Source organism: Culex pipiens, chromosome 3 (genome assembly GCF_016801865.2).
Source record: "Culex pipiens pallens isolate TS chromosome 3, TS_CPP_V2, whole genome shotgun sequence".
NCBI lineage: Eukaryota > Metazoa > Arthropoda > Insecta > Diptera > Culicidae > Culex > Culex pipiens.
Window position 1 is genome coordinate 70,690,597 of NC_068939.1, and position 26,970 is coordinate 70,717,566.

At 40.2% G+C, this 26,970-nt stretch overlaps 1 protein-coding gene and 1 long non-coding RNA gene across 9 annotated transcripts in view; one reads left to right on the plus strand and one right to left on the minus strand.

Annotated features, from left to right (window-relative positions):
* LOC120419961 (microtubule-associated protein RP/EB family member 1) overlaps positions 1-26,970 on the plus strand; it is a 46,150-nt gene that overhangs the window by 1,150 nt on the left and 18,030 nt on the right. For 6 of the 8 annotated variants that reach the window (XM_039582822.2, XM_039582827.2, XM_039582826.2 and 3 more), the window contains exon 2: positions 26,635-26,903. In XM_039582822.2, coding sequence (XP_039438756.1) covers positions 26,637-26,903 — 267 coding nt within the window. In that variant the 5' untranslated portion in view covers positions 26,635-26,636. Of the gene's footprint in view, positions 1-7,668; positions 7,847-26,634; positions 26,904-26,970 lie in introns of those variants that run through there. The other 2 variants (XM_039582824.2, XM_039582823.2) reach the window with 2 other exon arrangements.
* On the minus strand, positions 494-2,354 carry LOC120419962 (uncharacterized). Its single transcript, XR_005605807.2, has 3 exons — positions 1,410-2,354; positions 1,177-1,350; positions 494-1,119 (listed from the first exon to the last, which is right to left on the minus strand). It is a non-coding gene; the product is annotated as an uncharacterized LOC120419962 (long non-coding RNA).

Consider the following 26,970-nt stretch of genomic DNA (forward strand, 5'->3'; position numbering starts at 1 on the left):
AGACACCTTTTCAGTGTGGGAGTTTGCAAAAAGGATTGACCAGGATCGGCCACGAGTGTTTGCCAGGAATCGAAAGGCCAGAGGAGAACAGTGGTGGCAACCAGAAAGTGGCCAATGAGATCCTTGAGCTGGCTGTGAAAATCAGGGCGAAGCGTTCGAACATCTGTTTTTGTGCTAATCGGAGCCGCCCGGAATCTCTCAGAGCTAAAGCCGTCGACCTGCTACATGGTGTTGGTAAGTCAAACACTATTCTTACTTTAGTTTTAGCTCAAATTGATTTTTCTTCACCTAGAGGACGGCATGATTGAGAGACTGGCCGTGAACAACTACAACGCATAGGGGCGCGTTTCCCAGCTCGGAGGACAGCATCGACTGCAGCCGGCACAGTCTCCCGTTGTTCCGGAGACCGTCTCAGTTGCGTCCAACAGCGGCGGTGAATCCTGCTTGAGCTAAATGCATAAATAAATCTTAAGTTAAAGTGAAATAAACAGTGTCAACAGAAAAACAGGATTTTATTCAATTAATTGTACAAAATCATATCGAACTAAGGAGGCTGCGGGACAAATGTGCCGCGGGGTGGGACCAGTGCGCAAATGTTGATCTTTCTCTGAATGCTGCCCAGCTGGTTGAGTGCGTTCAGCGCTTGATCTTGGCCGTGATTGTGATGCAGCAATGTCGGTGCTTGACGGAGTCACGCTTTTAGACCAGGTCGCGGATCGACTAGAGTGAGAAGAAGCCGTAAGTGAAGTACGGATCGGCGATGCGCAGCATTTTCTTGGTGGCCATGTTCAGCTTGAAGATGGTGGTTGTTGATCTGGTGCAGACGGAACAGCAGCAGCACTTTGCAGACCTTAGGACTAGTGTCGGTGATTCATCTTTTTGGGCATCATGTTGAACCAATCGTAACCGGTCACTTCACCGCGCGGAAAAGTCCCTTTGATGGGGTCGGGCTCGGGAATGTTCAGCTTGGAGTTGCCCGTCCTTGAAGAACTCCGCCAGCATAGGCGATGCTGTCCTCGCGGTGGTCCAGATTCAACAGTGGACCTCCCTCCACGAAACTATTTGTATCCGCGAGGAGCAGGAGAAACTCAAGAATCAGCGCACGGCGATACTGTTGGTCTGCAAAATAACCAGAATTAAACCAGTAAACCTCCAGGTGGATTCGGACCAGCTTACGTAGGCACTCAGCTGCTCGTACAGGTCGTGAAACAGATGTAGACTTTGCCGACGCCAAGCCATGCCGTCGTCGGAGGTCGTCAAGAGCTGGTTTTAGTCGTTGAAGGTGATCGAGTTTACCGCGCCCAGATGTCGTTCATACTCCTGGACGAAGTCGCTACTGCAGGTGCCCCACTGTAAGAGGAGAAAATTTAAGGTTTCTTATCCCATTATATTTTGTTGATTCTACTCACCCAAATGATCTTATCGGAAGTCGGACGTTCCCGCCACTAGCAGGAAGCACTGTTCGGGGCACCACATCGGCCCAGATTGACTACGACATCGTGCGGCGATGCAGAATGGATCGCCCAAAATAGTTTCCAAGTCCTTGTTGTGCAGCATGTACTCGTTCGGCTTATCCTCAGTCATGCGGTTCCGGCGCTGCTTCGTGGCCATCATCTCTTCGATCACAACCCGCTCGGCCTCGACACAAGTTCCTCGTCCTCGCCTCACAGTCCAAAAACTCCATCAACTTCTTCCGGATTGTCGATTTTCAACTTTTTTCTCTTATCCCCCGCCCGATTCGCTATAGAAGATTCAAACACCGTCTTCCCGTTCGTGTCGTACGCGGCCTGCAAGTGCCCCACCACCTCCACTAGGTCCTTCCTCCACCAACGGATCAAACGCGTCCCATAGTAACTGTGGACCGCCTTTCGCTGGTTCTCAAATTGAAAGTCACTAATATGTTCCGCCTCCACAAACCCTGAAGAATATTCTTCGGCTCCCGCATCTGCTCCGTCAAACCCGGATTCTCCGGACCTGCCATCGGTTCAAACATCTCCTCGTACCTCGGACTCGGGACTATTCCACCTGCCCCGTGAAACCACCAGCGGGGCTGAAAACCTGCAGCGGTTTCGCCACCGAGTGGGCAAAAAAATAATGAAACTCACAGATTGCTGTTTATTTACGAAAACTGCAGGAAAATAATCAAAACAAAGAACGGGTTGCCAAACCCGAAAAAAAAACTACTCGAAAATGAAGGCAGGGTTGCAAAATCGATTTGGTTTGGTTCGAAAATCGAGCAGACGCTGACCGCTTTAACTCGCTTTAACGCGCGTTAACTTGCGATAACTTACTTTCTGGTGGCGTTATGTGAAAACTCGGTACGATGAGTAGCGTTGATGCTTTTCGAGCTCGTTTTCGTGCGTTTTAGCGTGTTATCGCGGAGTGACATTCCCCTCGGGTCCAATAAACTAAATTTTTAGTTTTAGCTTTTTTGGTGTTTTTTAATACCCCAGTTTCAAAAACACCCAAAAAGCTAAAAGTGGAAATTTGGTTTAGTCCGTTGCAAATATTTTTCAAAGTTTATGTCCCCCACCTCCCCTTTTTCAAAGTCGGCCTGAATAATCAGGGGGAAAAAAATTTTTTTTTTTCGAAAAACTTCAAAATTTTAATGAAAATTAAAGTTTAATCAACTGAAAACCATTTAAAATGCATTTTCCCGCGTTTATTATCATATTCAGCAAGTTTGAACTCCTTTGAAAACATTTTAAATTTTCATGAAATAACCTTGTAGGGGCAGGGGGGGGGGCAGAATGGACCAGGGGGGCAGAATGGGCCACCCTTGGTTTTGGGCTTTAGAATGGATTTAGACCAATTGTAAGGCAAGGGTCTTATAAAGGACGTCAAATAACATCACCAAACCGAAAACGACGTTTGAATTCATTGTATTCTTCGAATTATGAGCAAAAATGTAAATTTATTGAAAACACACGCAAATGTTGTTTATTTCGAGGTTCTTAAATAAGCTTACTGAAAAGTTGGATTGTTTGAAACAGTTTGCTCAATGCTTATAACGATACTAGATGTTACTACCAAGGTATACAATCAACAACGGAACCTTAAAATCATTTAGAGGCTTGGTGGTGGAATTGTTAAATTAAAATCCACTTGGGGGCAGAATGGACCACCCTTATCCTGCCTTATAAAAACAATCAAAAGTTATGAAATTTGGATTAAATGGATTATTTCACTCCTGGTAGCTTGACAAATAACGTTCAATGCAACATTAGTTGATTTTTTAGTTGTTTTGATGATTATTTGTAAAAATAGTGTCCTTTTTCAACATATGAACACTATTTTCAAAAATGTTTATTTTGTTAAGTGACTATTTTTATTAAAGTGGTCTAACTTCATGGAAACTATGTTAGAAAGGTACTTTAAGTCATTTCTTATCTCCCTTCAACGTTGTATTAGACGAAATGGCTTGTTTTCTAAGGTGGCCCATTCTGCCCCACAGGGTGGACCATTCTGCCCCGCACCCTGGAAAAGCAGTCGAAATTTTTTTTTTTTAAGTGGCTCAAAACTAGTTTTAAGCTAAAAAATTTCATCAATCAAGTATACAACATTGAAGGGAACATCCCAAAGCATAAGCCTACTACACTGAATTCATAAGTTTTTATGTTTTTCTATGGTTTTTGGCGCATTTTACTAAGGCGGGCCATTCTGCCCCCCCTGCCCCTACAGTCCCACGAGAAGTTTTTTTTTTGCGAAAAAAAAAATTCCGTCAATATTTACCTCGATATTTTCAAAACTAATGATTGGAAAACAACTGTACGCCTGTAAAATGAATTTTAAAACACTTTTTTCATTCAAATGTTGAAACCTAGGCTTGTAACTTCATTTTTTTTTGTTTCATCGCCGCCTCTTGGATTAAAAAATTCTGAATCACTCTAGCGTAGTTTAAAAGGTCATACTAAAGCTGAACAATCTAAAATAAGCTATTGAAAAAATAATTCGTGATTCGATTATCAGGACTGAAATTTCCCCAAGGCCTTCGGATAATCGAGTCTGAACTGTATCTGCTTCCTGTGTCCTGCCGGGGCACTTCTTCAAAGAAAAACTTTACCTTAAAAAATTTATTTAATTAAAATTCTAGAGGTCTACCTGAGACTCCATTTACAATCTGATTCAAATTTCATGTAATAATTACATTCTAATCTGTGGCGAAAATTTCAGGCTTGTTCACTTCTTTCCCCTTTCTGATAAGAAGTCTGAATATCAGGACATCGCTGCCAAATAAAATTACGATTACAATTCTGGAGTTTTAGTTGAAAGGGTCCTATAAACATATGGTATCGTATAGCTTAGAGTACCTTCACAAAAAAACTATTGTATTGAATTATTCAAAGTGTTCAGATTACTGTCGATGAGAAAAACGGCTGATAAACCTGTCTAATGGGACATAGCTTCAATACAATTTGATTACGTGCTCGTTTGAAAACGTTTTAAATTAAAGAAAGACGTTCTCGGAATACTTGATATGGCTTATATAAAAGCCAGTTTTTCAAATATGGTTAATACAAGGCATAATAAAAATTAACAGTTCAGCCGTTAGATGACTGATTGACGCAGGTGACAGAGGGAGTGCACTTACAGATGTATCGTAAGCATTACCCATCGCGGTTTCTGGAGTCTCATGGATGTATTTTTTGCTAATGAGATATTTAGCATATTGATAGAGTCGCTGGTTCGAATCCCGCGGCGGGCGCTCTAAAATTATTTGTGTAAATATGGGTATTCGGCGCCGTCGCTCCGTGCCATACTTTCATACACTTAGGAGCCCAGGGCGGCGAAGTCCTTGTAGATAAAAAGGAAGACACTATTGGTTGGTACTAGCAATGGTGGCCGACAGCTATAAAGTCAACTTCGATAGAGTAACCAAAATCTTCAAAATAGCCATTCAAAAGGTTATTTTATTCCATGAACCATATTCTTTAAGTTTAGATCAGAAACTTTGATCGGTAACAAAGCTCTGTTTGCGGCTCAGTAACCGGACATGCACTGTATTTTAGAGAGCTTTTTGCTAAATTCTTTGCCGTATCGAGAAATTAAATGTGAGAGTGTGTGCGTGCAACATGGAGTTAAACTTTTCCAAGTGCCATGGTAACCTTCACAGCAACTTCACAGAAAGTTTAACTCCATGTTGCACACAATCTCACTTTTAATTTCTCGATAGCTCATGTCTGTAACATAACCTCCTGCAACTTTATTCAATAAAAAAAATATTGATTAAATTATAAATGTTCATTGAAAAAAAACCTACATCAACTACAAAATAGAAAAAAGCAAGGATTCAGAGTGAAATTAATTAAAAATAGCATTAATCAAGCATCACAGAACCAGTTTAATATTGTTAAGGGAAATAAAAAAAATGATTTTTGCATAAACTTAAAAACAAACATGGGCATGATCATACTCATTTCCATGTTTTGTTTTTAAAAATATTTGCGTTATAAAGCTTAAATGTTCTTCATAAAACTGAGTCTCATTCGTTTATTTGAAGCATTTCAAAGTTATTTGAATTCAAATTGATAACAATACAAAAACACTCTTGTATAGTGAATCTACGTCACAGTAAACAAAATCATGGCATGATTACAACTGGGAATGAATACATCTTTTTTTATCATAAAAAGTTTACCACTATTCCATTGTTTTGCTACTTTTTGCCTTCCTTACTTCACTGAGGAGAGGCTATAAAAACTACTTGAAAAATGACCTCCTAGACCCACCTTCACGTAAACATATCTACTCAGGACCAAAATCTGAGCAAATGTCTGTGTTGATAAAAAAATTGTCACTCGATTATCTCGGCACTGGCTGAACCGATTTTGCCCGTTTTGGACTCATTCGATCCGTCTTGGGGTCGCATCAGTCGCTATTGTAAATTATAAAGTTTAGTTAAGTACTTAAAAAGTCATGCAAAAAAAAAACTATTTTGACAAAAGTCAGGAAGATTGTAAAAAGAGTGGTTTTGTAAAAAACCTCGTCATGTTATACATTTTTAGAAAGGTATTCCGAAGACCTTTCTAACAAGAACAACACATTGTCCTATCAAAAGTTATAAGCACTTAAGTGTTATTTATACACTTTTAGAGGCCGGAATGAATTTTGATGAAATCGTTGTCCGGATCAATCATGCGAACCATCGTTGGATGCGTCATCAAAAAACCTTTCCAACGAGTACAAAAGATTGGAAATCTGACAACTTTCAGAAGTATATTTATGTGAGAAAGGCATTAACCACCTTAAGCTAGATTAAGTAACGTTTTTAGTCTAAGTTGCGGTAATATTACATCATAAAAAAGATAATATTACACATTTATCATCAATAGAGCTTTATGACGTTTCGCGTACACACACTAGCGCACCATTTAATTTTGCTGGCCGGACAAATTTAACCTCAATCTTTTTCGTGTACGTACACTCAATACATGCGCTCGTAGATACCTCTATGAGGTGGATTAAATTTTGTGTGTATTGTATTTTTTTTGTTGCCCAGTGGGCATTGGGTTAAGTTGGTTGTGTGTATTGTTACAGTCAGTACAAATATTTTTAAATGTTGGAAAAAATACAATTCAGTATCGATTATCCGAAAGATTTTTTTTCGCAGTTTTATTTCTTATTGTCTAGCTTAAAAATGACGCCTAAACTCTTCTAAAGTGACTTGGAATTTTAAAATCCAAGATGGCGGCCAACATGGCGGTGATGAAATATTGAGAAAATGCATTTGGGGCATAAACCACATGGACACCAATAAAAATATATGAAATTATTAGTGATAAAGTGATAAATATTTAAATTAAAAATTGAAGGAAAATTGAAAAAAAATTAATGCGTATTTCACGATATTTAAAGGTCAATTTACATTTAAAAAAATGAGACATTCAAAAAAATATTTCCAGAGTTTTGTTTTTAAAGGGTCCTATAAGGTTTTGTGTTTCATATGTTTATATGACGTAATAAAAAAGAGTCTAGATTCCTTCACGGATAAATTATTTGAAAAATATGTATTGGATACAGAAAAATATAAAAATTGCACGAGTTATCACGGAAAGTACCCCATTTTACGGATTTCACGAGTTACGCGAAATTGTGAAAATTCATGAACCCTCCAAAAATTATCCTGTCCGGTCCTGTCGCAACCAATCAAGATTGTATTAAGGATTGGAGCTCAGTAAACACATGGGATCATCCCATGATTTTTTTTACCTTATATTGTGTACCTTTCCTGCAAATTTTCTCATCCCAACAAGGCAATCCCGATAGTGAAATGCGCCAACTGCGGTGGACACCACACCGCTAACTGCCGTGACTGTACATCAATCAATGATTCATTAATCGTCCGGGTACAGTTCGACAGTACAACTCGTCAAAGAATTAAATTAGAAAGCATCATTTTCCATTCATCGTTCCGAACATCCAATTGGAAGTCCTTCAACTTGAGTTTGCTCAAGTTTGCAAAAAAAAAAGGCATCACATGTGACCGACTGTGCACACCCAATTCCAAATTTCTGTTCCGTCCGCACATGTGTGTGTGTCGGTATAGGTTCAGCATATCATCGACACCCGAAAAAATATTTGCCGTTTCGACGATGACGGGAGAGCCAAGAGAGAGAAACCATCAGAGCAGAGCCCTCTCCCGGCTACGACGAGTACGGGAGTTGGTGCCAGTTCAGTTCGTTGTGCCGACTGGCTGTGAAGTGAAGTGTTGTGGCTTTTTTCCAAAAAAGAATTTGACCTCCTTCGTGTTGGATTCCAGAGCTTCATCCGGAGCCGGTGCAAGTGACGAACGCGTTCCAGCAGTTATTGGATTAGGAGGCGATTTGCTGAAATTACGGTAAATACGGTGTGTGCCAGCAATTGTGCGATGATCCAAGAGATCGAACAGAAGGAGGAATTATCTGCCCCGTGTACGAACGTACCCCTGCTGGGAGTGTGTGTGTGTGTGTGTGTGCATGGTACACCAAGAGTAGGGAAGAAAACGAAATCCATATGAATCATCCAACGTCGGTATTTGCGGCGCAGACGAATTCGTTCACCACGACGACGATCTACCACAGTTAGCAGCAGTAATACGAGAGAGCGACTGTGTAGAAATGCACCAAATCTATAGCTGTGTGCGTTACAGGTCCACAGAAAACATGGTATAACTTAGAACACGTACTAAGGTTCGAGCACGGTGGATAAGCTAGATTATGTAGACTCTAGAGCTTCTTCAGCATATTTCCCCTTGAATTTTGAAGATTTGGGAAACCTCCCTCGACTCATGTACCAATTTCGATAAACAAAACTCCGACTACGCACTGTTCTTTGGAGGTAATACGATATTACCTGCGTAACGACTCTCCCTGAGCTCTGCGTGGGATGGGTGACTCTATCTACTGCTACTGCAAGAGTCAGCAAACAGATTGTAATCTTCAGTCCGTGACTCAACAAGCTTCCGAACAACCGATGATCAGCTTCCCCAAAAGAAGTCTCTTCCAGGCAAAACTTATGTTTTCATCTCATTCCATATGTTGGTTGATTGCCATTGTGAGTTGGCATTGTGGTGCTCGAATTTGCCGTTCGATGACCTGGAACAAACTAATGGTGTATGAATGCGGCAGAGGATTCCTCTCTTTCCAGGCCTTTTCGCCCTGAAGAGAGATGGTGTGTTGTGTTGTGTGTCCAAATGTTGACATTTGAACCGATGCCAAAAAGTCGCGTGTGGTGTGGCATGAGAGTATTGATTTGTTGTGTTGATTCATGGTCTTTCCCTCCCACCGCTATGAATGGACCTTGGTATCGCCGCGCCGCACATACTACCGAGAATATTGTTTATCGTCCGATAATGCCGGTCAAGAGAGCGCGTATGCGTTCGATAACGCACATGGGACGGATTAGTCATCGTCGAAGTGAATTATTTACGAACTCGGACTTGATGAATGACAAAATTGAACTAGGAAATTTTAGTAGATATTCTGATGGTGAGGATGTAGTAGTGCTTTATGTCACCGTGGACTAAGGTTTTCTTTTTGTCTGCAGTGGTAATTACCTTGTCATGTCGTGACATTTTTCATTTATTTTTCATGACACTTTACACGCACAGAAGTGCACTCGTGAAATTGAAATAGGAAGTGTAGTGTATCTAACTCTATTATGTTATTAGAGCCGGTCTACCAATGTGTCATGGTAAAACTGTCAGTCTGAGAAGTGCTACCAACATTGTCAAGGTCTATAAAAGGACCATGCGTTCACATGTCGTTCCTTTTCATCCACGGACCGTGGAGGTGCAGTCGTGTCTAACCAAACCTACAAGTCGTAATAAAGAGTGCTTCTAACCAACTGAGTTCTTCATTCGCGCAAGTCCAGAACACTTCAAGTTGGCGACGAGGTGCAACGGTAACGCGTGTAGTCGTAAGTCGGAGCGAGTGCAAAAGATCACAAAGTTTAAGTTCGGTTGGTTAACACAAAGTGAGCATGTTGGTCAGATGTCACGTGGTCGAAGTGAGTCGAACATGGATGTTTTTAAGGTTAGTTTTGAAGAGTGATTTTGAAGCAGAATCAAATTGTGGAGGTGAGAGAGGTAAGCAGAGGTTATCAGAATGTCTGGTGTGGAATCTGCCTCAGCTGCCCAGATCAACGTCACGGTAAGGTCATCTGGATTTCCTGCTGCATGCTCGTGTTTGTAAGATCATCAATGTGCCCCCTTAGCTGACGTAAAAAGCATGTTTTTGGTGTCGGTAACGTTCGCAGTCGGTCTAAGGTTGAAGAACATAAAAGCACGTGTCAAAGGAAATCCTAACCTCCAACTCAGATTCCAGCAGTCAAGGTCATGTCAGTCGATTATGGCCGTCAAGTCGAGTCAGTCAGTCTTAAGTCTATTAGTCAGTGCAAATAGTCCATTAGTCAAGGTCGAACAGTGAATGAGTCACGCTAAGTGCATCACAACTGCCATGCGGTTAGACCAGTCGTCAGTTGATGAAGTCAAAGTCAATTGTCAGTGCGAGTTTGTCAAAATTCTTCATAGTCAGCTTCCTAAGCCGAAGAATTAACTCGTGAAAGCCAAGCTTTCAATCAATTACGTAATTTTGAAGCAGTAAAGTCAGTCAGTAAGTCAGTGCGCACAGTAGAAGCAAAACAATTGTAAAGCCGGAAGGATGTAGTGTATCTAACTCTATTATGTTATTAGAGCCGGTCTACCAATGTGTCATGGTAGAACTGTCAGTCTGAGAAGTGCTACCAACATTGTCAAGGTCTATAAAAGGACCATGCGTTCACATGTCGTTCCTTTTCATCCACGGACCGTGGAGGTGCAGTCGTGTCTAACCAAACCTACAAGTCGTAATAAAGAGTGCTTCTAACCAACTGAGTTCTTCATTCGCGCAAGTCCAGAACACTTCAGGAAGGAGGGGAGAATAATGCTCCAGGAATAATTGAAACTGTTCCTCAAACATAACCACAATGTTCTGTGAAGGTCGTGTTGAGCAACAATAATTGGTTTTCGCAAAATGTTCTGCTCTTGTTGTAGAATGGATGATGCATGATGATTTTTATGGTTTTTAAAAACTTTGAAGATGTTTTTTTTTCTAACGGAGTTCGGAAGGATCGCAAATCTCCATTAAAAACTCTCAAGTTTTCACGAAAACTTTTTAATTAAGCGGTATTCAGCTGGAAAGGAACAATAACGGAAAATGGCGTTTGACGTTTGCGCAGTATTGTTTGTAATATATTTGATGAAACCATTAAGACTAAATATTACAAACGTTTACTTAATTATGTATCTGATATAATAGTATTGAAATATTCATAACAATACCATCCTCTTTTTGGCAACACGATTTTTAAACAATTCTGCTTTTTATAAATCAATGTCGATTTTGATATTGTTCATTATTGTGTGAAGTTTTAAATTGGTTTACGATAAGAAATTTAAAAAATTAAATTAGTCTCATTCTTCAGACATTTTTAACGAGACAAGGCAACACAAAAATTTAAAAATGCAGAATTTAGAAAAAAATGTCTTAAAAATTGTTAAATAAAAAATCCAAGAATTCTAAATATTGAAATTTTAACATAAAAAAAAATGATTTGAAAATTTCTGAAATTTAGAAATTACAAAATCAGAATTTAAAAAAGTTTAGATAGAGTTCTAAAATTAGAAATTAAATAAGTTTATAATTCAATAAATAAAGAAAACAGAATAAATTTAAAATAACAAACATTTAAAAATTTAAAAAAAAACTAAAATGTTAAAACTTAAAAATATAAAAAAATAAAAAATACTTTACAATTCCAGCATTTGAAAATACAAAAAAAATAACATTCAAGTTCAAAAATGTGAAAATTTCAGAATTCCAGTTGATGGGACAATCCACAAACCACGTGGATTTTTTTTTGAAATCTTAGACCCCTTCACCGCCCGTCGAGGACAATTCTAGAGTTGTTTTAAACATGTCCTATAAACATATAAAAGACAATAGCATTGTTGGAATTCGAGCGAGAAGAAGGAAAGCATTTCTCGCTCGCGAACGAGGGAGAGAACTTGTAGTACTTTTCTCTTCTCGCTCGCGCTCGCATTTTCGTTCGCGTTCTCGCTCTCGCCGCGAGCGCTCGCGATCGCCTCGTGCTAGCCGTTCGCCCCAAGCTAGGAATTTGTTTATCAGGCTTATGAAAACGAACCAGGCGATGGTATAGAGTTGTAACTTCAATTGCTGTGTTGTTTTTTGTTCGTTTCTAACACGTTCAACTTCTCGCGAACGGGCAATTCTGGCTCGCGAGAAAGCCCGTTCGCGAACGGAGGAGAGCACGGGCAATCGGTGAGTTTCTCTCGGCAGCTCGAGACTCGCGGCGAGAACTCGAGAGAGAGAAAATTTTCTCGCGAGAGCGCGATAATACCAACACTGGACAATAGTTTATAGGACCTTTAAAAAAAAACTCTAGAATTGTCAATACAAAACAAACACCTAGTCTTTTATTTAGTTTTAGAGTCTAGACTCGATTATCCGAAGGTTTGTATAGGACTTTGGATATTAGAATCATGAGCAAAAAAAAGTTTTATTTTTATTTTCTTACTTTTACTATCGAATTCGAGTTCTGTGATGGCGTTTTAGTAAAATTTTAGTTGTTGGTTGCCTATTAAATAAAAAAAATGCATTTTTACAATACACTCAACCCCCGGTGGTTAGTCACTTTTTCGTTTGACACTTTTTTAGTTTGTACTCCGTTGGTTGGTCAAAGTCAAACGAACTGTCACTTTTTATACGGCACTCACGCTCACTATCAAAACAAACGTTCAGTAGTGTGTGTGTGTGAACTCCGTGTAAAAGGGGTGTCAAACTAAAAAGTGACCCCGTTCGTTTGACAACAGTTGGTGTCAAACCATCGGTTTGAGTGTATTTTATTACCGCCATTTTGGCCGCCATCTTGGATTTGTAAATTCTAAATCACTACACTGGATGGTTTCACGTAATGATGGAAAAATGCAACCAAAATTATATGCTAGTTTTCTGCCCCTATTCGCATAAATGTCCCATATGCATTTTCATCACTTTTGAGTTAATGATGCAGGTTGGTTCAAAATCGAGTGCTCTTTCAGAAAAGCATAAAACATCCAGTACTTTGTTGTGCTAAACCGGAGAAATTGCAGTTTTTTGAAGCATTTTTTCCTGCAATATTGGGGTTTTTGACAAAGAACATTGTTCTCTATTTCCGATGCGATGTCAATCCAGGCACATTAAAAAATATATCTTGACGTTTTTTGCCTTCCTCACTGATGTAAGGCTATAATCCTGCTCTAAAAATGAACTTTTCACATAAAGCTCATAGACCCACCTTCATGTATACGGTATCGACTGTATCACTCAGTTTTCTCAGCACTGGATGAACCGATTTAGACCAAACCGGTTGCATTTGAATCAGTTTAGAATCCCATAGATCGAGTTTCAACAAAATTTAAGTTTTGATAAGTAGTTCAAAAGTTATGTATAAAAATTTGTTTTCGAAAATATCCGGATGTTAGATAAATGACCTGAAATCATCCAAAATATCACCATGTTGTATATCGTTGGATAGGTAATTGTAAGACCTTTCCAATGAATCCTTAACATTGAAAGTCTGGCAACCCTGTCTCGAGTTATGGCCACTCAAGTGATATCTGTGTACTGTTTTGAAGCCGGACCTCACTTATCTGTATGAAAACTATGTCTTGAACTATCATCCGACCCATCGTTGGTTAGGTAATCGGAAGACCTTTCCAACGAGTATTGAATTGTAAAGATCTATGAGAATCTTTTAGTAAGGCGTGAGGAAGGCACCAGGTTGCAGTGTGTGGCCGAATGGTTATGCTGTCCGCTTTGTAAGCGGATGATTCTGGGTTCGATTCCCATCTGCTCCAACCTTCCATCGGATGAGGAAGTATAACGTCGGTCCCGGCCTTGGTTGTTGTTAAGCCGTTAAGCCATTCCAGGCGTTGGAGTCGTCACCATGCCATAAGTACAAACAACATACCAAACCAAGCCTGCTGCGGTGGAATCGCTGGTGGCGGTTGGACTCGCAATCCAAAGGTCGTCAGTTCGAACCCTGGGGTGGAAGGTTCCTGGGAGTAGAAAGAGGTTTGGGTGCCCTCCCCATTAAATCCTTCGAACTTCCTAGGTTCGAGCAGAAACTTGCAATAGAGATCACAAAAGACCTTAGGGTCGTTAATGTTGATGGTTTGATTTTGATTTTGAGGAAGGCACCAACCAAATAGGTGGATTAAGTTAGTTTTTGTTATAAGGTCATTGAGTGTATCCGGTTTACCCTGGGCCTTGTAAAGTCAAGGGGCATGATTTGATCCTAGTGCATTAGTTAAAATTTGGGTATACATTCTTTTTTATAAGCACTATGGACACCACTTCATGCTACGAGAACTCGCTTTGGCGTAGCCCCAGGGCTTAAGCGTTGACCGATAAGCTGTCTTCGTGAACTAGGTAGTTCTCCGATAGTGAAAATATCACAATTGCACAAGACACCGCTGCTTCTGTGACTTTTTCACTATCACAATGTGGGATTTAGGTGGGACTTCAGGATAGTACAATTGTGTTGTTGCTTAGGATTAGCATTTAAAATAAATCTGTATCCTTTCCATCCTTTTTGATGTTAAATTTAGTTGCAATTGTTAAGTTAGAGTAATGCTGTCATTAAACTTTGATTGATGTAGAATTCTAGGCATTCGTTTATGTCAAATTGTTCATAGAGTCTCGATCAATCAATAATGTCATGATATCGGACAAAATTCGTTGATCTGTTGAACTAACGGTTTTCGGATTATGGTTGTATTGACCATTGTTGCGAATCGAGGAATTACGGATCTTTTGACGTAAATGGTCATTTCTTTTTAAAATCGCGATTTCTATCCTATTTGTATATCAGTTCACAATTTTTTATTGTTTTTTTTTTATAGAAGTAGTACTACAACAATTTAAGGGAACGTTTAGTTTTGAATATTAAGTTTAGAGGATTTTAGATAAAAATTTAGATTTTCAATCCAAAGTAGTTAGCAAATGAATATTTGGACTTAAATGAATAATTGAATAAGTTGGACTTATGAATAACACACAACTGTGCATTTATTCTAGAGTCAGATCCATACAGCGTCAGTGTTTATTTGGTCGAAGTGTACTAATTCATTGGCAGATCTGGTTCTAGTTGTAATGTACGACAAGACTACTGACGGACGTGACAGGACGAGGGCCCAGTTTAGAGGTTTCAACATCAACGATGTGCGGCTGGACCACCCTCCCAAAAAAAAAAAAAAAAAAAAAAAAAAAGGTCATTGAGTGTATCCGGTTTACTCCGATGGACATTGACATAAGGTGTGAAAAGGATACACTCAATGTTTACATTTGTTTATAGGACCTTATAAAAAAATTCAAGATATAAGCAACAAACGAGTTCAAGTTAAGCCTTATGATAACGGGTATAAAATTTGACTTTCCGAAAGAATTGGTTACAACCTGGAATGGCAAGAGATGTTCCGAAGGTAGGACATTTACGGAATCATGCGAGTTTGTGAAATATGAGCATCATTATTCATAATTGTTGATACCGATCAAAAAAAAAATTTTTTTTACGAAATTGATCACTAACCGGAATGTCATCTAAAGAACCCTCAGGGATGTTCCGATTTATGACACGATTGTTGTTCAAGGTTGTTATTTTATCAGTTTTGAGTTTATTGTTGGCAACCGCTGCGACAATACATTTAAAAACATACAAATTTGATTGCGCGATACCTAAAATTCGTTTTTTCGGCACGTCCGGATCAGCAATAAACTTCATTCTGCAAAACGGTTCGAGCAAAAAAAAAAAAGAAACCTGAAATTACTTTGTCAGCGTGCCTTCTGATCACCGATAATTTCGGAAGGAGTACATTAAGTAAAACGATTAGCATATCGCAACCCAATTTGGCACACTTCTAACAGAAACAATACATTCGAGCAGAAACTTGCAATAGAGACCACAAAAGACCTTAGGGTCGTTAATGTTGATGGTTTGATTTTGATTTTGAGGAAGGCACCAACCAAATAGGTGGATTAAGTTAGTTTTTGTTATAAGGTCATTGAGTGTATCCGGTTTACTCCGATGGACATTGACATAAGGTGTGAAAAAGATACACTCAATGTTTACATTTGTTTACACAGAAAAAAATATTCCTGTAAATTTACATTATTTATCATGTACCAAAAGGTATCATGATAAATGATGTATATTTACATTAGATTCATCGGAAATTTACATGCTTTTTATTGTAAATGTTCGAAATTAAAATATTGTGCAATCGTGTAAATTTCCAATGGGACCATCCATAAACCACGTGGACACTTTTTTGGGAATCTGTTACCCCCCCCCCCCCCCCCCTCGTGGACAATTGTCCATACAAAAAAAAACTTTTTTGTATGGATCGTGGACAATCGCCATACCCCCCCCCCCCCCTAAAGTGTCCACGTGGTTTATGGATGGTCCCAATAAAACTAATGTAAATTTACCAAAAAAAAAAAAAATTTTTTTGCTCCGCTGAATCTAAAATCTGATTCAATTTTCAGATTCTAGATGCAACGAAGCATGCTTGAATTGATACTAGCATAAACCTGAGGGTATCTTTCTAACAAAGTAAGTTTTTTTTTGTGAGAAAACGATACAAAACATTATCCTCGTGAGAACGCTGTTTGGCACAGAAAAACATTTTGCTTGCAGGTTAAAGTGTGAGTGTGTGTGTGTGTCAATTATTCTAATTTTTAATTTGATCGCGCACCGTCTTCAGGCCCGGATGCATCCCGCATTTTCAATATTACTCACGGTTGCCGCTACCCAACATTCCGCGCCTTTTCATGACCGACTTGCCTCCCGGTGATCAAGCGACCAAACCCCACAAAGTCCAATCCGCCGACAGATCGCGTCCGCGTGCGCGCCTTGGTTGAGTTGCCGCCGGATTAGTGCTCTACATCTGAGCAGGTTCCAGCGATGCAGAAACAAGGACTCCTGCAAGAAAGTTAATGTGTTAGCACTGAATCACTGGACCGTCATTCTAGTGAACTTACTTTCGTTTCTAGTGCAGTGCAGCATGCGCGTCCGCCTGCGGGCTGAGGGTTTCTATCTCGTCGATGATGAGCCTGACTGATACCACAATTTATTATTTTGTGGTTGCACGTAGTCCACGCTAGAACTCACCAAGCGGTCCAGATTGTGACGTCTTTGTGGAGTTTTGTTCCCGACCGAAACAGACGTGGACGATGGAGCCTTTTCTCGAGCGGTTCACGACACTGCTGAGCCGAACGTCTGAAGAGTAGTATCCGTTTGATGTTTGGTGGCGTTGTCCAGCGCACGATTCGTTTTTGCGAGGCTTGGATGGACCTGATCACCGAACCAGGGTACCTCAGAGCCTCAGGACCCCATTCTTTCTGTTGTCTCGTCATTGTTGGTATATTCTCCATCTTCGTTGGAGTATTCTACGGTGAAAAAAAACCTATTACAAAAAATATGTTATAAACAACAAGAATCTAACCTTGACCGGATCGGCTTAAACAGGTTCTGCTTTTTGGTGTCCAGCTGACCAATTGTGATGTCACGATCATCGCGTCCAATCAGTAAATGTCCTTCTCGTCCGGTCTCGCTCCCTGCTGCTTCTACTCTTTAATTATTCGTTGAATTGCTTGCTGCTCGGGCTTTTTCAGTGAAGGCAAAATCTCGTCATCATCGTCCCGAAATCCGTAATAATCCGCGTCAATGTCCTTCATCGACTCAGCCCGCGTCTGCTTAGGCGGTGGCGGCGGTTCCTTGCCGAACAGCTCTTGCACTCAGGTTAAATCCTTCGCCGCACCAAAAACTTGTATCCGCGATTCCCTCGGCGTGGAACATCTTTGGGAAATACCTCCGGTAGTGTGGGCCTCCCATGTCAAATCACGATTGCGATCAGCCACAGGGCGCCTTTTTTTTGCTTTACGAGTCATTTTTCCTTTAAAAAAAATCCGCTACAAGTCTTGTAGAAAATCAGAACTTTGTTTTGATTACGAAAGATGCGCGAACGACGACGACGGGAAGGAAAAATGAACTGTCACTTGGAAGGGGCGTTGGATTGGAGATCGAAATGACATTTTACCGCATAATTTTGGCTGAAATGTTGCAACTTTACACTCTTCTCCAGAACTGCCCAATGATTATGGCTTCTTATTTATATTTTTTAAAGAATCAATTACCCAAACAATTTAAACGTACAGTCAACAAAGAAAAGTCAGTGTGAAATGTTGACAAAACTCCCGCGACCTCCAACTGGAAAAAGTGAAAAAAATAATTAAATTGAGTTTAATGTGCTTTGAGAAGAAATTAAATTAAAATTAAAAACCTGTTAGCCGACTGCAGTATTAGCATTGGAATGGCGGGAGGGTTGGTGGTATTTGTTGGTTCCTGACGGGAAATCAGGGACCCCGGTACGGGCTGGTTTCAGCACTCCCGTGCCCATTAGGATTAGGTCGCGGAAGTGTCAAGGCGGCTTGCCCTAGAATTAACGGACATTCTAAATCGATATTAAAATTAAATGATTGGATATGTTCTTACAAAATATTAAAACAAAAGAACTTACCCGTCTTTTAAAAGTGTTACTAGACAGCGTGCCGTCTAGGTTAAGGAAGTCGACATCCAGCGGATGAATTTCCGGTATGAGAAATATCAATAAGGACGGCCAGGAACCAAATCCGCCTAACAGGAAGACCCGCTAGTCTTCCGGCAACGGCAAATTATATTTGATGGGCAACCTCGAAACAAATCGCGACGATTGATTCTAGATGATATCCGTCAATTTCAGCTTTAACTACTTGAACATTTTTTGATCCATCGACTACCGACCGCTGATCCTGGACTACCTGGTGTTCATCCAACCTGACATACCTTCTGCAATCTTCCAGGCGACAAATTAAAATAGTACTTCCGTCCGTATTAAAAACAAACAGACAACAACAACTTCCGACAACGATAACAACTGTTTGTTTTGATTTAAATGAAAACTTTCGCAGAATCCTGACGAAGCACTGCAACTTCAACTTCATTTTAAGCGAAAGCTGCATAAATGAAAGCGCATCTAATCAAAACCATTGTAAAACGACCGCTTGCAAACAACAACACATTATAATTGTTTTGATTTGATCAGCTGTCACTCAATCAACAGCAGCTGCAGTGTAAATGTACATATGATTCGAATTCACATATGATTACTTTACATTATTTGAGGATTTACATTATTCAGATTGGTGAATAAATGGCAAAATCAGTTCCAATTACATGAGTTTTATCAATTACATGCAAATAGATTTTACATGATCGCCTATTACATCGGATTCAGCATTTTACATATGATTTTAATTTTACATTCTCCAAGTTTACATTTGAAACACTGTTTACATGACTTGGAAATTTACATATTTTTTTCTGTGTATAGGACCTTATAAAAAAAATTCAAGATATAAGCAACAAACGAGTTCAAGTTAAGCCTTATGATAACGGGTATAAAATTTGACTTTCCGAAAGAATTGGTTACAACCTGGAATGGCAAGAGATGTTCCGAAGGTAGGACATTTACGGAATCATGCGAGTTTGTGAAATATGAGCATCAATATTCATAATTGTTGATACCGATCAAAAAAAAAAATTTTTTTTACGAAATTGATCACTAACCGGAATGTCATCTAAAGAACCCTCAGGGATGTTCCGATTTATGACACGATTGTTGTTCAAGGTTGTTATTTTATCAGTTTTGAGTTTATTGTTGGCAACCGCTGCGACAATACATTTAAAAACATACAAATTTGATTGCGCGATACCTAAAATTCGTTTTTTCGGCACGTCCGGATCAGCAATAAACTTCATTCTGCAAAACGGTTCGAGCAAAAAAAAAAAAAAAAGAAACCTGAAATTACTTTGTCAGCGTGCCTTCTGATCACCGATAATTTCGGAAGGAGTACATTAAGTAAAACGATTAGCATATCGCAACCCAATTTGGCACACTTCTAACAGAAACAATACATAAAGAACTACATTTAAAAAAATGTAATATCTGTAACATAACCACCTGAACATTTTTTCTTAAAGATATTTTCCCTAAAATTGCTTCACTTAACTAGTGAAATTGAACAAAATTCTCAAAATAGTATAATGTTGTACAGACCGAGCCACGTAGCCCAGTGGTAACGCTTCCGCCTCGTAAGCGGTAGATCGGGGTTCTAATCCCGGCTCGGACCAACATAACTGGTGATCTTTTCCCTTCTGGATTTGATTGCTTAGTAAAGGGAAGGTGCTGGACCTTATCAAGACACCTTAAGAAGACAACCTATGGAATGTTAACATTAACCTTAACATGTTAGCATTAAGTTGATTAATAAACTGTCCCTGAATCCGCTTTGTAAATGCCGGCCCCGATACTCTTCACGGGTGTTCCCCTCAGGAACAGGGAAAGATTTGCTTTACTTATAATGTTGTATGGACAAACCGCTAATCCAAAATCGCACAATGATATTCATTGTTTATTTATTTTATTGCGGTGAAAAATATCTAGCAAAAGCTAATTCTTTGAGAGCGACAGAATTGAAATGTAATACAAATCGATAACCCAATCGAAAAGTTTCACGCTTGATGCCGTTAGCTCGGGTGGAGAAGGTAATTTGAAACTTGAAGGCAGCCTGTAGCACCACCAGCACCAGCAGCAGCAGTAAATCAATGACACTTGGTTGCACTTCCGTCCGTGCCTCATTTGCAAGTGGCGCTCGATCGTCAAGATATAGTCGCAGCTGTGAGAGGTATAAACACAACAGAAAGCTTCTCCTTTCGGAAGGAAGTCAAGTGTGTAAAACTGGGTAAATGAAAGCGCGGAGGAGAGGCGGAATAATCATCGGTGCGATAAAACTCTGAAACTAGATGCAAATTATGCATAATTATAGCACGTGCCTCCGAGGGTGGAAACGACTTCGTCAGAAGGTAGCAGGAGATAGTACAAATGTCGTCGTCGTTTCCAAATGAAGCTAAGCTCTGTGTTTTTATTTTTGGGGTGCAGCTGAGCATGGCGTCACGTCGACGAACGACGGCTCAAATCAAGCGCAACCTACTGGTTTTTTTCGGACCCCTCGTAGTCGTCGTCGATCAATGGGTTCCGTTCGACGGGGCGCGAAATCGCGATGCGACCTGATGGTGGGGCCCGGAATTGGATTTGGTGACGGACGGCGCGTGCGGCGCGAAATAAGGAGAAGTAAAAGCCACCTACATATCGATTGATACCACCCAATCCATATGGAGAGAGAGAACGTCTCGTCGTCGGGCGAAGGTTGGAGATAATGTATTCCAACCGATCATCGCGTCAGCAGTTTGTAGTTTCGCCACAGATTGTGTGGTGCTCCCACTGGCATCTGACTAAAGTCGCGCGTGGTGAACCCTTTCCATCCTCTTCCTCCGCTCCTCTGAGGCAGGTGTGTCTCTCGCGGGATTGTTTGTCAAGCAAGCTAGTCACAGGTACACACGCAATAGAAGTAAGCTGACACAGATTCTAGTTACGGCGCGGTTTGCCACCTTGCACTATTATTGCCGGTCGATTTACCAACAAATGGCATTAGAACTAAAAGATGAGGAACTATTGGGAACGGAAGAGGTTTTGCAAAGTGAATGGGCGATTTGTGCGGAAATTTATTGCCCAAGAAACTAACGGGTAGACATATGAATTGGCAATTTTGAAGGATGATGAGTTTGAATCAATGATGTTTGACTCCAAAATAGAAAACATCCAGCCAAGTATCACATCGCAAATATTTAGCAATATTTTTTGGTATGTACTACAGTCCGTACTCGATTTTCCGAAACTTTGATTATCTTATCCAAATGATTGTATGATATTCTGACCATTGGTATAGCCGCAGAGTATCGTGGAAAACTGAAGCTTCCTGATTCTATAGTTAACATGCCCTACCCATATAGACCTCCAGGTTTGGTTCAAGGGAATGGACTTGACGCGTGGATTCATCAGAACGATGTCCCGCCTTATGTCGAACCATTACTCGTCCAAGGCTCATCTTTACCGTATCAACATGAGTGATACGAACTTATGCGACTGTGGACAGGGTTATCAGGACATCGACCATCTCGCATGGGCGTGTCCAGATCACCATGTTCACAGAATTAAGTTGAAAGATACCCTCAGGGCCTGAGGAAGACCACCAGAAATCCCGATGCGGGACGCGTTATCTCAACTAGACCTTGATGTTCTCTATCCGATCTATCTAAGAGGAACTAGATTCCAAAATATCCCTTTAGTTTTTCTTCAGTTAGTTTTCCTTCAGTTAGTATAACTCGCCTTCACACAAAGCCGTCGTTTCTGGTTTGCACCGGAAGCAAAGCAAGATCGCCCCAGCAGCTGGACACCGAGTTGCGGCTGAGGACAAAAACAAAGGCCAGCGGTGCCAAGCAAGAACCCTACACAATCCCCCTTCCCTTCCCAAGCCTTGTCTTTAACATCAATCCCTTCCCCACACAGAAAAAAAAAAATCATGGTTATATTACATCTGGGAAGGGGTACATCTTTTATGTCAGGAAAAAGGTGTAATTTTACCTCTGGAACTGTGTAATTTTACCACTTTTCTGGTGTAATGTCACTTTTTCGGTCTAAATTGAGGTAAAATTACATCATAAAAGAGGTAATATTGAAGCTTCAAAAATTACAGCTTCCAAATTTACATTATTTTTTTCTGTGCACTAACCCCGAGTAGGCCGCGGGTAATCGGCTCCTCTCCCACTATCATTTACATACAAGATCCTCTGTAATTACTATTAGCTTTAAGTAAAATGTAATTATAAAAGCCGACTCGGTCCTAACCAGGTCCCAGCACCGAAAAGGACCTAATAAAAATGAATGATACGAAAAAATAAAAAAAATAAAATAGACCTCCAGCTTGATCAGGTAGATATCCAGACCATGATTAATTATCGAGGATAAAGTATTGATTGGTAAATTACAAGACCTTTAGAGATTATGCAGAAAGATGACCAGCGCATCTATTTATTCATTGAAGTTCGTCAACTAAACTCAACTCTACTTAAGGGGTTACATACATGTAAATCGTCAAAAATGTCAGAGGTTGGTATGAGCACACATTTAAACTTTTTTTTAATCTTTTTGCAGGAGTTTAAAAAATACATTTTCATCTATTAAAAAAAATAAATATGAAGACATTTGGGTGTACCATTCCGAGATATAGCTATTTTAAGTTAGCAGTTTTAAAAAACGGGTGCCACGATATCTCAACACTGCTTTGACCAAATTAGCTCAAATATTGGTGAAGACTCGTTAAACCAGTTCTGTGTGCATGACGAAAGCCGATTTTCAAAAAATTAATTAAAAAAAAAGCTAAAAATATTTTTTTGTTTTTCATATAAAAAATCGTCAGTATTTGATTTTTGTATTTTTTTTAAAAAGCAAAATTTCAAAATCGGGCTTCGTCATGCACACGGGATATGTCTTGGGAGTCTTCATCCCAAATTTCAGCCAATTTGGTCCATCCCATCTCGAGATATCGTGGCACCCGTAAATCAACTCGGTGTTAAGAGAAAAACGTTCACAAAGTTTGACAGTTCGCTTTGCGCATGGCAAAATAGTAAACTTAAATCGTCTCTTACTCAGTTCAGTCACGAAATATCTTCATGAAACTTTCAGGAGTGATTGAAAATCATCTTTTTAGTGAATTTAGTGAACTTTCTGTAACTTGAAATTTTATGATTTTCTACATGTATGTAACCCTTAAGAGTTTTGGTTTCTCTACCCCAAAAACACTCAAAAATTTGTGATCCAATGAGTAACCCCTTCGAAATAATTCACGCAAGATCAAAATCTCAACCGGGATTAAGACGGCCACATAAAAATCATCCCAGCCTATACGGTTTTTTCTTTCTTTCTTTTCCTTCCGCGAAATGGTCCACATCCACTCACACTTGTCCACAGTTCGCACGGATTGAACCGATTAAGTCTCGCCCCGCCCGTTCATTCGCTCGTTCGGTCACGGTCCCTCAGACATTATGGCTATCTTCACATGCGGCACCAGCCAACCTGCAGCCATCATCAGGTCCAACTTTTCTCTTTCACCGGACTCCGGCAAAAACTCATTCTTCATTATTCTTTCTTTTAAGGCGTGCAAGGTGATAGTAGTGTAGGCCCCTTTTTTATGGCTCATGTTCACGTCGTGAACGCGGAAATAGGCATCTCTTTGAGAAAAATCGATAGTGAAACTGGAATTTGTGCGAATCGTCGTTCTATCGGTTGTTGAAAGTTGTTCGCGTGCAATTATTCGGGCTGGCAGAAGGGAACGGCTTACCTCTGCACTTGCAGCTGCTGACGCACCCATAAATAGTTTTGTAAAGTGTGTTCTGTCAACTTTAAAATAGATTGAACTGCTTGGAGGCTTTCACATAGCAACTGTGCGGTTGAATCAATTATCATCGCTAATGACTACGATTAGTTTAAATTTCAAGGGTAGAGTTGAAGTGATCGACACGAATCTTTGAAAAAGAACATAATTTAATTTTATTGCAGAATGCAAGAGATTCATCAACTCCGTATCTCAATGAAAAAAATCAAAAGGTCTTTGGGTAATTCTCCGCCAACTCACACAGCAGTTGCCCCGATCCCTCTTCGATTTGCGTGACACTTTGTCCTTAGGGGTAACTTTTAACCCTGATTACGAATCCGAGGTCCGTTTTTTGATATCTCGTGACGGAGGGGCGGTACGACCCCTTCCATTTTTGAACATGCGAAAAAAGAGGTGTTTTTCAATAATTTGCAGCCTGAAACGGTGATGAGATAGAAATTTAGTGTCAAACAGTAAAAGTAAATCTTTCCCAGTTCCTGAGGGGAACACCCTTGAAGAGTATCGGGGCCGGCATTTACAAAGCGGATTCAGTGGCAATTTCATTCTCAACTTAATGTTAACATGTTAAGGTTAATGCTAACATCACATAGGTCGCCTTCCTAAGGTGTCGTGATAGGGTCCAGTTTGTGACGATGCACTACCTTTCCTTTACTAAGCAATCGAATCCAGAAGGGAAAAGATCACCAGTTGTGTTGGTCCGAGCCGGGATTTGAACCCCGATCTACCGCTTACTAGGCGGAAGCGTTACCACTAGGCTACGTGGCTCGGTCAGTGTCAAACAGACTTTTATGTAAAATTGGACGCCCGATTTAATGGCGTAGGTACTCAAAATTCCGAAAAAATGTATTTTTCAGCAAAAAAAAAGCACAAAAAAAATTCATCTGTAAATTTTTTTGGAACATCTAGTAATTTAATGTACTTTTCGAATCAACATTAACCCAGAATGGTATTTTTTTCATTTTTTTTGTAACTTTGTAGAATTTAACAATGTTTTACAAAGTTGTAGAGCAGACAGTTTCAAAGAATTTGATATACAAACATAAGGGGCTTGCTTACAAACATCACGAGTTATCGTGATTTTACGAAAAAAAAGTTTTGAAAAAGTTGCTCGTCGTCGATCATGGCCGTTCATGGTTACCCGCGACAGACACGGACGAGGAAACAAAGAGAAACGCAAAAAGTAACTTTTTCAAGACTTTTTTTTCGTAAAATCGCGATAACTCGTGATGTTTATAAGCAAACCCCTTATATTTATATAGCAAAATTTGTGTAATTGTCTGCTCTACAACTCTTTTTTCGCATGTCCAAAAACGAAAAGGGTCGTACCGCCCCTCCGTCACGAGATATCAAAAAACGGACCTAGGAATCGTGATCAGGGTCAAAAGTTACCCCTTAGGACAAAGTTTCACGCAAATCGAAGAGGGGTCGGGGCAACTTTTCCCGAGTTTGTGTGAGTTAGTAGAGAATTCCCCTTTACTAATTTTTTATTTAAAGTTTTTGTTCCTCGGCTCTGGTTGAGCAACTTCGGTTGAGTGCTAGTAGTGAGGCCGCACGGTACCGTACTGTTTCGTGTTCTTGAGCAGAACATCGAAGAGTATCGTGACCGGCATTTACAAAGCAGATTTAGTGCCAATTTGCAATGTCTTCCCTAAGGTGTCCAGATAAAGTCCAGCTTGTGATGATTCACTACTTTCTCTTACTAAGTAATCGAATCCAAAAGGGGAATGTTTCTTGTAGAAATACAGATGCTACCCGTTCACAGAATCCTCTCGGCGATATACGTAACGCAGTAGGGCTGGTCGGAATGTACTGAAAATATTTATAGTGATGAAAGCTCTAAATACAATTTGTAGTTGCCTTATTTAATGAAATTTTAAAATAGCAATAACAAACAGATTTTACATTTCTAGAGTTTTTTTTAAGAAGTCCTATCAGCTCTGGGGTTTCCTTTATCTAATGGAACTTTGAAAAAAAAAAAAGAAAAAAAAACTCTAGGTTTGATCAAATCTAAGTTGTTTTTTTATGTTTGTAAAAGTTTTGAATACCCTGCAGCCTTCAATAAAGATGTAACAGCGCTCTAACCAATTAGGTATAACTTTCATATATTTGTCATCGCAAAAACAATCCGCGGCTCAGCTTGTTTGCCCAGCACTTGTCCGGCGACTCCTTCACCTTCCAATATATGCGTGGAATGTTCGACTGTTTATTGAGCACAATAAAACATTCCCCCCGTCATTCCTAGGTTTCGAGTGTAACCTATCCAGCTCTTTTCGGCGAAAATCCAGTTATGCAAACGCACCCATACCTTTTCCCCCTCTCGGTGTAATCACCAACCGGTTCGAGCAGCAGCTCAGTGCTTCAAAAAAGCGCGCGCGTCAATTGGCTCATCCGCGCCGTCCAGCACACCTGCCATCGATTCCATTCACTATCTCGCTATTAATTGCCGATTCCCAATTGATTGGTTGCTGCAAGTGGAGTGAAATTTGATAAATTGGCAAACAGTGCCGTTAGGCTGTCAACTTCAAGTCACTAATTGGACCTGGTTCGGCCGGATGACCTTGATTTAGAGGACGCACGTCCCTCACGGTGTCGATTTGAACTTGAATAGAAAGTCCTGGAAGATCAATTTGTCGTCGGCGTGCCTTCCGAGCTGCAATACTACGGAAAGGACCGTTTAAATCGCACTAAAACTAATCGCTTTCATTTCCTTTTCTTAACTTTGCAGAAATGGCCGTCAACGTGTACTCGACGAACGTGACCACAGACAACCTGTCGCGGCATGACATGCTCTCGTGGGTCAACGACTGCCTCCGGTCGCAGTTCAACAAGATCGAGGAGCTGTGCACGGGCGCCGCCTACTGCCAGTACATGGACATGCTGTTTCCGGGCTCCGTGCCGATGAAGCGCGTAAAATTTCGTACAAACCTCGAGCACGAGTACATTCAGAACTTCAAAATCCTGCAGGCGGCATTTAAGAAGATGAATGTTGATAAGGTAAGTGCGGGGGGAGTCGACTCTACACCACACGGGGTCATCTTAAAACGCCGGCATTGCGGCGTTG